Source organism: Podarcis vaucheri (genome assembly GCF_965113315.1).
Source record: "Podarcis vaucheri genome assembly, chromosome: Z".
Classification (NCBI taxonomy): Eukaryota; Metazoa; Chordata; class Lepidosauria; order Squamata; family Lacertidae; genus Podarcis; species Podarcis vaucheri.
The window spans coordinates 34,932,518-34,946,063 of record NC_138758.1 but is presented as its reverse complement, the minus strand read 5'-3'; the positions used below and the strand labels follow the sequence as shown (position 1 = coordinate 34,946,063).

Sequence of the window (13,546 nt, the reverse complement as noted above, 5' to 3'; positions counted from 1 at the left end):
TATTTATTTTATTTATTTCACAAGATTTGTGTGCCTCTTGGTTGCAATAAAACCTCAAAATGGCTTACAAAAAAAATTGCAAGGAGAAGCATCCTGCAAGCTCCTCACCAAATGGAAGGTATGATATAGCCCAGAATGAAGTGGTATAGTCCAAACCAGGGTCAGGCTACCTCAGCCGCTGTCTGTGAGCAGTAAAGAGGCTTCCGTTTACTCGTTATCTGCTTTCACAAGGGAGGGCTTGGACATATTTGGAAGGGATGATTATCATTATTTTGTCAAGGTCTGTGATGCCAAGGAATCTGGAGTGAAATCTGGATAATGGAAAGGCATTTGAGATCAAGGCCCTCTGAGAGATGCGGATTTGTGGCGTATTAAAGGATTATTCAAATTTTCTTTATGCAAATGTGACTTTGCAAAAATTTGACAGCTGATGATAAAAAGCCCTGTTTAAGGAGGCTCCACTTGAGAGCTTTAGCACTCCATTATATGGTTTGATTGGCATGTCTGCCCAAATCCAGTCCGATGGGGCAGAAAAGGAGGAAGAGGGAGGAAAGCCCACCCTGTTCTGCACACTAACCAAGTTTTTCAGATCTGGCAGCGACACCCTCATAACAGTGTCCTTAGAGGGGTGGCCATAGCTCAGTGGTTGGAGCATCTGTCTTGCATGCAGTATATCTCAGGTGCATTCTCTGACATCTCCAGGTAAGACTGGAAGAGACTCCTGCCTGAAACTCTGGAGAGCTTCTACCAGTCAGAGTATACAATACTGAGCTAGCTGGACCAAGGTTCTGACCAAGGCAGCTTCCTATGTTTCCGGGAAGGGCTGTAGTTCAGTGGCAAAGCATCTGCCTTGCACGCAGAAGGTCCTAGGTTTAATCTCCAGTGGCGTCTCCGGGTATGGACTCACAGAATCATAGAATTGTGGAGTTGGAAAGGACCCTGAGGGTCATCTAGTCCAACCCTCGCCAATGCAGGGATCTCAACTAAAGCATTCATGACAGGTGTTCATCCAACCTCTGCTTAAAAACCTCCAATGAAGGAGAGTCCACCACTTTCCAAGGGAGTCTGTTCCACTGTGAAACAACTCTTACCATCAGAAAGTTCTTCCTGATGTTTAGTTGGAATCTGTAGCTTGAATCCATTGGTTGGGTCCTACTCTCTGGAGTAGGAGAAAACAAGTTTGCTCCATCTTCCACATGACAGCCCTTTAGATATTTGAAGGTAGGACTGTGAAGACTCCTGCTGAAACCCTGGAGAGCCACCGCTGGTCCGTGTAGACAATACTGAGATAGTGGAGAGAATGGTATTACTCCAGGAAAACTGGTGGGAAATATTGTTAAAGATAAAATAACCAAGCATGTGGAAGAACAAGCCTTGCTGAAGCAGATCCAGCATGGCTTCTGCAGGGGGTGAGTTTGGTCTCGACAACCTATCAGAGTTGTTTGAGAGTGTCAAGAAGTATATAGCTAAAAATGTTTCAGTTGACATTGTGTACTTGTCAGCAAAGATTCTCAAGTAAGCTTAGCAGTCATGAAATAAGAAGAGAGATCCTGTCATTTGTTTTGTGACTAATGCCTTTTCCAAACTTTTATTTTCTGGAGTACTGTTGTTATTTAGTTGTTTAGTCGTGTATGGCTCTTCGTAACCCAGAGCACGCCAGGCACTCCTGTCTTCCGCTGTCTCCCGCAGTTTGGTCAAACTCATGCTGGTAGCTTCGAGAACACTGTTCAACCATCTCGTCCTCTGCCGTCCTCTTCTCCTTGTGCCCTCAATCTTTCCCAACATCTCGGTCTTTTCCAGGGAGTCTTCTCTGGAGCACTACCCTGCCTGTTTTTTGCCTGATTAAAAATAAATGCACTACTGTGCTTTGCCCTTACACTGAACCACAACGCTGGGAGCAGCGATCTCCAACCCATGCCAATGTGCAGCCATCATCCTTGCCTCTGGTCCGTGACCAGCGACCCATCCTCTTTCTCTCCCAACTCTTAAGAGTGTGGTCTCCCTTCCCTGACAATGTATGGTGTGACTCAGGCTCTCCCTAACTTCATCAGGATCCCCAGTAAATCGGATTAGGAGCATTCAGGTGCAGGACACAGATATCTGGTGGTGAATGTCAGAGGCCCTGGGGCATTGAATGTCCCAAGAGCTGCACACGGTCCGTCTTTAGAAGAGCAGATGGAAGCCTGTCTCCTTCTCCTGCTCGCTTTGTCTGCTCCACCAATTTAATTTAAAACTGCAATGCCATACATCTATTTGATTGTAGCTCCGAGGGATGTTGCCTGCTCTAATCCCTAATTTAATGCATCAACAACGGGTTTTTAAAAACAACTTGTAAGTCACATTCCCTCCCCCTTTTTGCTGATTTTTAGTTTCCCAAAGGGTGTTTTCATTTCTTACTGGTGCAACACACTGAAAGATTCGGCTTTCTCAAGATTTCTGGAATGAATATCTTGGATAATTTATCACAAGCCATTACTAGATCAGTCTTCACTATGTCTAAGGGGGTGCAGGGCAAAACACACTTACACCTCAGCACACACTAGGAAATGTCTCAAGGTGGATATTGAACTAGAAGAGCATGGGAGAGTAAATATCCATATCCATTGAACTGATCTTTCCTGCTGGATTGGAGTTGACCATACAGCCAAAGCAGGGTTGCAATTCTGGGAGTTTAAGCTTAATTACATAGGCATAGATTGGATTGCCCTGTTTGAGTCATGCATGTCAAGAGTCGGGGGGCAGGGGAGGGTCCTAAAAGCAAACAAGCCCACTGCTCTATTCTGCCTCAGTCAGATCACACCTGGAGTACTGTGCCCAGTTCTAGGCACCACAATTAATGAAGGATATTGACAAGCTGCAATATGTACAGAAGAGGGTAACCAAGATGATAAAGGGTCTGGAAACTAATCCTTATGAGGAATGATTGAGGGAATTAGATATGTTTAACCTGGAAAAGAGAGGAGATATTATAGCCATCTTCAAAAATCTAAAAGGCTGTCACAAGCTTGTTTTATCCTGCTCTGGAGGACCCTGGACCACTGCCCAACCAAAAATTAATTTTGCCTCGACCCTTCAAGTAGGAAATGTTATTACTAAGAGAGAGAGGCCGTGCTGGTTACATTTAAACAGGGCAGAGAAAGGAAGAAAGAATATCCAGCTGCCTATCCCAGAATTACCTCCAAGATTAAACAGTTGTTCCCGATGCCTTTAACCAGTTGGTTAAAGGTATACAAGTCGGAGCTAAACAGTACAAATTGAGAGCATTTGTGGATGACTTAGTATTGACATTACAGGAGTCAGAATCTAGTACTAAAAGGGTTTTAGAACTGATTCGAGAATTTGGTCAGGTCGCAGGATTTAAACTGAATAAGTTAAAAACCAAGGTTTTAGAGAAAAATTTAACACCGATCGAGAGAGAGAGGATTAATATGACAGCAAAAAATGGGAATTTATTTAAAGACAACTATGAAAAATGCTGGGCCGAAGTGAAAAAAGATTTAGAAATTTGGTCAAACTTGAAGCTTTCACTGCTGGGTCGTATTGCGATAAAAATGAATGTATTGCCTAGAATGTTGTTTTTGTTTCAAACATTGCAAATTGTGGACAAAATGGATTGCTTCAAGAAGTGGCAGAGAGATATTTCTAGATTTGTCTGGCAGGGCAAGAAGCCCAGAATAAAATTTAAGATATTAACTGATGCAAAGGAAAGGGGTGGATTTGCCCTGCCAGACTTTAAACTTTATTATGAATCAGCAACATTTTGCTGGTTGACAGAATGGCTGCTTCTTGAAAATACAGACATTTTGGATTTGAAGATTTTAACAACGTATTTGGATGGCATGCATATCTGTGGTATTATAAGGTCAAAGCACATAAAGCATTCAAGAATCATATTGTCAGGAAAGCATTGTTTAATGTCTGGATAAGATATAAGGATTTATTGGAAAACAAAACCCCAAGGTGGCTGTCACCGATGGAAGCAAAAGCACAGAAAAAGCTCAATATGGAGGCCAAGTGGCCGAAATATTGGGAAATTCTGGAACAAGAGGGAGATAGACTGAAATTGCAGAGTTTTGAGAAACTAAAAAACAAAGCGCGAGATTGGCTTCATTATTATCAGATAATGGAGGCATATAATTCGGACAAGAAAGTTGGTTTCCAGGTGGAAAAATCAAAATTAGAAACAGAACTGTTAGAACCCAAAACTAAGATTTTGTCAAAGATGTATAACTTGCTGTTGAAATGGAATACTCAGGACGAAACGGTGAAATCTGCTATGATTAAATGGGCACAAGATGTTGGACATAACATAATGATGGGTGACTGGGAACAGTTATGGACCACAGGTATGAAGTTTACGGCATGTAATGCCTTAAGAGAGAATATTATGAAAATGGTATACAGGTGGTACATGACCCCAGTCAAGCTTGCAAAAATCTATCATTTGCCCGATAATAAATGTTGGAAATGTAAGGAAACTGAAGGTACATTCTTTCACCTTTGGTGGACGTGCCCAAGGATTAAGGCTTTCTGGGAGACGATATATAATGAATTGAAAAAGGTATTTAAATATACCTTCTTGAAGAAACCAGAGGCCTTTCTCCTAGGCATAGTCAGCCAATTGGTGCCAAAGAAGGACAGAACTTTTTTTATGTATGCTACAACAGCAGCAAGAATACTTATTGCAAATTACTGGAAGACACAAGATCTACCCACCCTGGAAGAATGGCAGATGAAGGTGATGGACTACATGGAACCGGCGGAAATGACTGGCAGAATCTGAGACCAGGGAGAAGAGTCGGTGAAAGAAGATTGGAAGAAATTTAAAGACTATCTACAGAAATATTGTAAAATTAATGAATGTTAGAATGATGTTGGATAGAAATTAAGTGTTTTTCAGCTGTAATACTATAAGGGAATATGAAAAATGGATTATTAATAGGTAAAAATTTAACGTTACAATAGCTTAAGATTAAAGACTAGGATAAACAAAGAGGGTAAGGATTTGCTGAACCAACAGACTGAACTGGAATACAAAAAAGGGAGGCGTGAGGAGGTCCGGGAAATAAGCTAATGAAAAATAAGTAATGGAAATAATGAGTTGTTTTTAACCATTTTTATTTTGTATTTTCTTACTTTTTTATTTTTATTTTGTAATACTTGGAAAATCTTAATAAATATCTTATTAAAAAAAAGAGAAAGGAAGAAAGAATATCCAGCTGCCTATCCCAGAACTACCTCCAAGATTAAACAGTTGCTCCCGATGCTTTTAAAGTATTGAATGACACAAAGAGACCTTGTGGGAGTCACTGACATGAGGCCGAGGGTCATTAAGAGAAACCTTAATATGGAAAGACAGCCTGTTCCATGCTGCCTCTTACCACAAAAGCCAATTCGAGGGGCAGAGAGCCCCTATAGTTCTTGCTCCATTGGCAACCTCTTGTGTGCGCACTTGGAACCCTGTTGAGAGACCCTTCATTGTGCTTACCTCTTCTCTGGGGCTAGCAATTAACACTCTCAGAACCACTGACATGAAAAGCCCTGCATGGCTGTAAGTAACGCTCCTGCTTTGATCCTAATCGTTCCTCTGGTTCCTTTGAATGCCATTCTGTTGCAAAAGAGACTTTGTTTTTCTGTTTTGTTTTCTTTGAATTGTAACAGGTGTCGCCCACAGCACCAGGCGCTTTGGGACATCTTGTGATGCCAGGCTTGCTTTGGAGACAAAAGGGGGAGTAATCATGGGGACTGGGAGAAGGATCAGAGGAAAACAGACCCCCAGAAGTCAGGCCCACTCTTTCCCCATGTTTCCAGGATCACCATATCAAAAGAGTTTAGACGGGGATGATGTCTGTATAAAAAAATATATGAGCCAAACTCTAGAGCAGGGCTGGGTAAGGGACTGTTTGCTCAGCCTGGGGGTCCAATTCCCTTCTGGGTGATATTCCAGGAGCTATCTGCAAGTGAGGGGCGGGGCCAGAAGCAAAAGTGGGTGGAGCAAGAGAGGTTTAATCCTTGTACAGTAGGCTGGTTTGTAACAATCTCACACCCAACCCTGGGCCTGAGGTTCCCTGCTCCTGATCTAGAGAAATAATCAGGGGGTCTCCAGAAAAGGCCAAACCCATCAGAAGAATCCCTTAATACATCTTGAAAGAAGCCCCATTGAACACAATAGGACATGTCCACTAGGCATGCTGTGCTTCCACTGATGGATGTAGAAATGCTTCTGAAAACCAAATGCTGGAGACCACAAGAGGAGTGAGAGCTCTTGGGCTTGGTCCTGCTTGTAAGCTTCTCATGGAGGCATCTGGGTAGCCACTGTGAGAAGAGGATGCTGGACTAGATGGGCTATTGGCCTGATCTAGTAGGACTCATAGTATGGTCTCCCTCTACTGCTGAAGGCAGCAATACTTCTGAATTCCAGTTGCTGGGGATTGCAGGGGAAGATGATGCTCTTGTGTTAAGGTCTTCCGTGCAGGATTCCCTCAGACATCTGAACAGTCACTGAGAGAACAGGATGCTGGACCAGATGGGCCAATGGTCTGATTCAGCAGGCTCTTCTTAGGTGATATCCTTCTGATTAAATCTGCATTGTCTTGCTTTGTACAACCATCTCCCCCTGGCTCAAGCAAGCAATATTTGTGGGGAATGTCTGCCTTTCAAGTACATGTCAGATGCAGCTATTGAAAACAGCCTGCAAATATTAGGAGGAAAGCACACTAAAATGCAGAGAAATCTCCATAAGGATTTCTTTTGTTTGTTTGTTTTTAAATCAAACTGATATGGACTTAAGACTGGGGGCAGGGTGAGAAACAGAGGAAAACTGAACAGACAGATTTATCCAACCTTCCTCTCAGGGAAGTGTGTGCAAGACAGAAAACTTTAGGGAATGCCAGGTGCAGGCAGCCAGGGGGATCGTGGCCTGATTAGAACACTTCTTATTTAGGACAGAACTGTGACAACATGGAGCAATGGGGAGCAGGAGAACAGGAACGAAAATGGCATCACCCACCTAAGCTGCATCATAAACGTCCATCCAAGCCGAAAGGCCAGTCTCCCCATTCCGTGACCTCTTCTCAGATGCTAAGGTCACTGCTGGCTTCTGGGAAAATCCAATTGCTCACTTGTCACACACAGATGGGAAGCAGCAGCTCCTGCAAAGGAGAGAATGTTTTCTTGAAATGCAACTGGGAGGAAGAGGAAGTTAGAAAGGAAGCTTTCGATATTGTCATTTAATGCAGCTCTTTATCCAGAATGATGAAAACTGAGTGGCATCTCCAGATCAGGCTGGGAGAGACACCCTGTCTATGAAACCAAGGAGAGATGTTGCCAGTCAGTGTACTGAGCTAGATAGACTTCAGTGGACTGGCTCCATATGAGGCAGCTTGCCATGTTCTTTTTTAAATTCAGTTCTTTATTCAGAACCATGAGGACTAGAATCTTACTTTATTTTGAGGGGAAAGGATACAGTTCATTGGTGGAGCATACGTTTTGCATTCAGAAGGTCTCAGGTTCGGTCCTTGGCAGCATTTCCAGCATAGGACTGAAGAAGCATAGGTCCTTGGCAGCATTTCCAGCATAGGACTGAAGAAAAACTCTCCATCTGAAATCCTGAGAGCTATTGTCAGGGAGGACAATAGGCAGCTTCCTATGTGAAGAAATGAAGAGTGCTGTCCTTTGCATTTTAAGCCTAGGCTAAATCTTGGAGCTCAAAGTGAATTTGCCACACACACACAAACACTGAGATGCTTTTCACTGATTTTCCTAGACAACAACCTCTAATGTTTGCTGGTGGAGGGGAGGAGAGAAAGAGATCAGATCCATGAGCCTCATGCACCTACGTTGCTTCTCATACTTCCAGCAACTCTGTATTGCCCTACACACACACACACACACACACACACACACACACACACACACGCCATAGACCAGACCAGACCACAAAGAATGCACTTGTCTTTGGGTATCGGATCTCCAGGAGTTGACGGAAGGGCTTCCTTTTGCTGCCATTGCATTTCTGATGCATCTGGCTGAATGAGCCTGTAAGGGAATCTGGCACAGAGAACCAAGTAAGAGCCAAAGTCAGCATCAAGTCAGAAAAGGAAAGAAATCCTATTCACACTTAAAAGGGGGGCATACCAAAATTCACTTTTCAAAACAATGGGTTGTGTGCATTAGTGCTACTCAGAGTAGACCCACTGAAAAGAATGGACAGAGCTAACTTGGGTCTATACATTTCATTGGGGCTACTCTCCATGGAACTTCACTGGATACATCCCAGTTTGGAAAATGAAACACAGCCATCCTTTGAAATGTGCACTTTTCTGAATTTTGCAATGCAATCCTGTGGCCCCAAATGTATATACTAGAGTAAGGTTTGCATAAAAATGCAGACATTAGTGAAAAGAGCATGCAAGGATCAATGCTGGTCTTTGATTGTAACAGTAAAGAGTTGATTTGAGCATACAAAAATGCATCATTATAGGAAATGGCCTTGCAAAAATGTGTTTCTTAGGCAACATTGCCTACATAACATTTATATCAGGAGAAATTCACACCCGAATGCTAATGATTATTTTAAAAAATGAAAATTGCAAACTGACATGGAAATGTGAAGATATGAATGTAAGATTGGAAAAATCAGAAATGGGGAGAAAGCCGCAAACTGACAGATTCACCCACCTCAAGTACTGGAAATCATGGATTACATCTGCCCAGTGGCAGAGAGAAGGAGATTTTGACAGGTATGCTTTTTGTAACTGCTATGAGGTGACAAGATACTGTAATCCTCTCTTTTCTGAAACCCCAAGTCACCTTGAGAATATTTTTAGACCTGTAACAAATGAAACAACAACCCTGGTATGTCATCTTTTGGGGAACGAGGGCTGCTTTGGAGGAACACTTGCTCCAGTTTGGAAGGAGAAAAAGTGAAGCTTAGACCATGGATGCAGAGTTTGCCGGTTAAGCTTCTCTTTCTGGGCAGCGTTAGCAGGGCTTTTTTTTTTCCTAAAAGAAAAAAAAGAGATAAAATCCATCCAGTCTACTTCAATTGCCTCTGATAATGTCCATGGAGAATTAAAGCCAATTAAGGCAAGGGGGAAATGGAGAGCGACAAAGCCTTTGGCCCAGGAAAGGAGGAGGGGTGGTGGACACAAGGAGGGGGTCAATGCCACAATCCAATTTCCCAACCACTAAATGCAATTAAGTGGGAATTACTTACCCTATTTGCCTAGGAGGGCCAGCCTATAAATCGAAATGACCCAATCACTTCTTTTCTATTTGAGGATGCAAACCGCAAGGATGAAGCAGAAGCCGAGACCCTCCTGCCTGACTCTCAAGCTCCGGGAAGTGGCCTCCATGTATTTCACAGGGGTGGCCATCTTCCTAGTCATCTTGGTGGTTGCTCTGCAAGGCACAGATCCGAGGGAGAGTGGCTTCCTCTACAGGGTGTCGCTGGACCCTCAAGGCCTCCTGGAGCTCTCATGGAACATCAGCTACCCCCTGCAGGAGGTGTATTTCCAGATCCTGGTCAAGGAGCTCAAATATGGGATCCTTTTTGGCATGTCCGACCGAGGAGGCTTTCAGAACGCTGATCTGGCTGTCCTCTGGAGTGATGGACACCAGTCCTATTTCGCAGTAAGTCTGTTGCTAGGCTTCGTCCTGCATTTGGGCTTGGGACCATGAAGACTTTTCCCTTCTGCTTTGGAAAATGAGGTTTAACATGAGTCTGGGTTAGGGGATCGAGGGAAGCACTTTCTCTGCATGCAAAAGGTTCAGTCCCAAAAATACCCCTGCTGAAAACCCTGGAGAGACACTGCCAATCAAGTGTAGACAATACTGAGTTAGATGGACCAGTGGTTTGACTTGGTATAATACGTCTTCCCATGTTCTCATTTAACTCAACCTATACAGATACATGAGGACTCAGATCTTACTTTCATTTTTAGATGAAATAGCTCAGTGGTCAGCCATCGGCTCTGCATGCAGAATGTCCCCGGTTCAATCCCTAATGGCATCTCCAGGTACCGCTAGGAGAGAAAGACCCCAGAGCCAGAAACCTCGGAGAGCTGCTGCTGGTCCGTCTGAGCAATATTGAGCTAGATGGACCAGCAGTCTGACTTGATAAAAGATGTTTTCTCATGTTCATATTTCTTTGAGCATAGTATCTTGTGTTCATTGACCTTTCCCCACTATCAGTTAATGAGAAGATCATCTGTATTCAAAAAATTGCACTGTGGGAGAGAAAATTTCAGTGAAATCTGCAAGGTGGGGAGTTCTGGGTTTTTACCATGCTTACTTTATTCCAGGTGAATCCCCAAGGAAGATGTTTCAGAAAAGAGCATTCATTGCTTGGTTTTCCATGCCTGCTAAGCACTTTTTGTTTAAGCAATCCTCCTCAAACATGTACTTTTATTATGCACATCTGTTTTGAAAATCTGTTTTCACTATATGTTGGGAATTTTGTTACTCCTCCTTGCTTTAAAAACCTGTCCTAATGGCTACTGGAAGGTGATGGACTCCCTTCATTGGAGGATTTTAAGCAGAGGTCAGATGGCCATCCATCAGGAATTCTTTAGCCATGATTCCTGCATTACAGCATGACTCTTGAGGTGCCTTCCTGCTGTACAATTCCATGATTCCATTGTTCTTTTTTCAGTGAATTGGTTGTAAGTCAGACAACAGGCATGTGGGAGCTAGGTGAGGGCAGGTTGCTGGGGCAGGTTGCAGCATCCTACCAGCCCCAGAATATGTCACAGAGCAAGCCTGTCAGTAAATCACACAGTTCAAAGTTGGCATTGATGCTTTACTGGCAAAAACATGTTCTTTATGGACTTGGCTGTCAGGTCTAATGAGCACAGCAGCTCATTCCCTGTATGTCTTATTCCAGGTCCCTGCCTCCCCGCAGCCGTCTATGGCTCCTCTTCTCCAGAGCTTATTTCAAGCAATCAGAGACTGTGCCTATGTGCAGCCTGTCTTTGCTCTGCCCATTTTATGTCTCTTCTGGTTCTGGGAGAGCTGGGGTAGCTTGTTGCAGCAGCAGGAGGACAAACCCATGACTTTTCACCAGCCTGACTCCTCTCTGCCTCTTGGCTTCCCTACTTCCACTCACCTGCTTCAGCTTCTGCCTCTGATTCTGGACTTCTCTCTGCTACAGACTCCACCAGCTCACTACGTCCTGTTGCCTCTTCAGCTTCTGACACCTCTTCTTCTCTATCTTTTCCCTCTTCTCCCTCTGACCACTCATCATTTTCCAACACCACTCCCAGGGCTCTGAGCCTTCTTTCCTTGGTGGCTTCCTAGCTGTTCCTCCCTCCATTCCTCTGCGTCCAGTCAGTCCACAACAGGGTACCAGCCTCCACTAGAGCACAACCCTGTTCTAAAGAAATCTTAAGAATGACTGGAGGACAAGGGGGGGAAACTGAAGCCTCTTTCAAAGCAGGAGAAAACTCTTAAGAATCTGGAGGACAGATTTTGGCACAACTGTCTGTCATATATGATCTGTTGTGGGATGTTCCCCCCCTTACCTGCAGGATGCCTGGAGCGATCAGGACGAGCGACTCCACATGGATCCTCAGCAGAACTACAGGCTTATCAGTGCTCATCAAACGGCTGAGGGCCTCTCCCTGCTCTTTAAAAGGGCTTTCAGCACATGTGACCCCAAGGACTATCTCATCGAGGTAAAAAAACTCTTCGCCTCCTGCAGTGGGCTTAAGATTTATTGAGCACCATTAGAATAGTTGCTGAGTACTGTTGAGAAGAAAACAGTCCTCCCACAATATTAAGCACCAAGGGAAAGCTGCACATCAGTTCGAAAAGTTGTAATTTTTCCCTATTGCATGTCATTTTTTCAATCTAGGCTGATGCCAAACACACAAATATACCACTTGAAGCAGCTATAATCTGCTCTGTAAGCATCTTCTGAAAATTTATTTATTCTTCATTTATTTTCTAAAAAGTTACGTATATACAACTGTGTCATAAAATATGTCAAAGAAGTTGCAGCAGCAGAACCATAAAGGTACCCCTGCCCATACGGGCCAGCCTTGACAGACTCTAGGGTTGTGCGCTCATCTCACTCTAGAGGCCGGGTGCCGGCGCCGTCCGCAGACACCTCTGGGTCACATGGCCAGTGTGACATCACAGCACACGGAACGCCGTTTACCTTCCCGCTATAAAGCGGTACCTATTTATCTACTTGCACTTTAAGGGAGCTTTCGAACTGCTAGGTGGGCAGGAGCTGGGACCGAAGGACGGGAGCTCACCCCGCCGTGGGGATTCGAACCGCCGACCATACGATCGGCAAGTCCTAGGCACTGTGGTTTTACCCACAGCGCCACCCGCGTCCCCTAGCAGAACCATAAAACCCTACAAAAACAACAACAAAAAAGTTAAAACGGGCATCAATGAACTATTGTGGAAGGATGCGTTCTTAACTGCATGGATAGGTCTTGCGGAACAGAAATGTTTTCAGCAACCGTTTAAAAGTTTAACACAGAAGATGCCTACTGAATTGTTATTAGTAGAGACTGGGCTGATGACACCAAATGCTCAGTTTTTCATTGTTGTCAGATGCGTCATGCCAATCTAGGGAATAACCAACAATGTTCCTGCAGATGATCTCAGAGATTAAAGTGTTCAGGACAGGGTGCCAACTTGAATAGAATATTGTGGGGGCCCAGATAAGCCCCACCCCACATAACTGATCATATGATGCAGTGCACACACATTATTTGAATGGGAATGCCCATCAATTTTGTGGGGTCTGCCCCCCTCAAATATTTTATAGCAGAGGCAGAAGCCCCCATGGCCCCTAGGAGTTAGCTCCTTGTTCAGGAGGTCCCTGAGGTACCCCAGATCTAAGCTGCTCAGGGCTTTATAAATTCATACAAGAATCTTGAACCTGGCTCTGTGGTAGATGGGCAGCCAGCGCTGCTGTTTTAACAATGGTGTCTCATGTTGTTGACCAAATGCCTCCATCAGCAGTCTAGCTGCAGGATTCTGCACCAGCTGGAGCTTCTGACCCAGTTCCCAAGGGCAGTTGCTCTGCTGCTCAGCTCCGGTCCTTCCTGATGGATGTGCCTTCTGTCTTCCCTTCCAGGATGGCACTGTACATCTTATCTATGGGATCCTGGAAAAACCGGTCCCTTCCCTCCAAGCCATCAATGTCTCTGCCCTCCTCTGGAAAGGCCTGCAACGTGTCCAGCTACTGAAACCCATCATCAGGATCCCACCCCTGCCTGGTGACCTGAAGACCATGGAAATAAGAGCTGTTGACGTGGAGATCCCCAGCCAGGAGACAACTTACTGGTGCTTCATCCAGGAGCTCCCAAAAGATTTCCCAAAGCATCACATCATCATGGTGGGTGGAAGAAAGTACAGCATCTTTCTCCCAACTTCATAGACTTTGAGTCCTTTTCTTTCTTTTCTCTCCAATCCTTTTACCTTTTTAATATCTATAACAGGGGTCATGAAAGAGGGATGTCATTTTTTCTCAGTGGCAACCTCCAGGAGCCCGTGGTAGGTGGAGTCACAGGTTAATAGAGGTGTA

At 44.3% G+C, this 13,546-nt stretch overlaps 1 protein-coding gene across 3 annotated transcripts in view; it reads left to right on the top strand.

Annotated features, from left to right (window-relative positions):
- The window catches only part of DBH (dopamine beta-hydroxylase), a 39,830-nt gene that overhangs the window by 4,576 nt on the left and 21,708 nt on the right, over positions 1 to 13,546 (top strand). For 2 of the 3 annotated variants that reach the window (XM_082207928.1, XM_082207927.1), the window contains exons 2-4: positions 9,282 to 9,633; positions 11,529 to 11,675; positions 13,097 to 13,357. In XM_082207928.1, coding sequence (XP_082064054.1) covers positions 9,283 to 9,633; positions 11,529 to 11,675; positions 13,097 to 13,357 — 759 coding nt within the window. In that variant the 5' untranslated portion in view covers position 9,282. Of the gene's footprint in view, positions 1 to 9,237; positions 9,634 to 11,528; positions 11,676 to 13,096; positions 13,358 to 13,546 lie in introns of those variants that run through there. The other variant, XM_082207926.1, reaches the window with a different exon arrangement.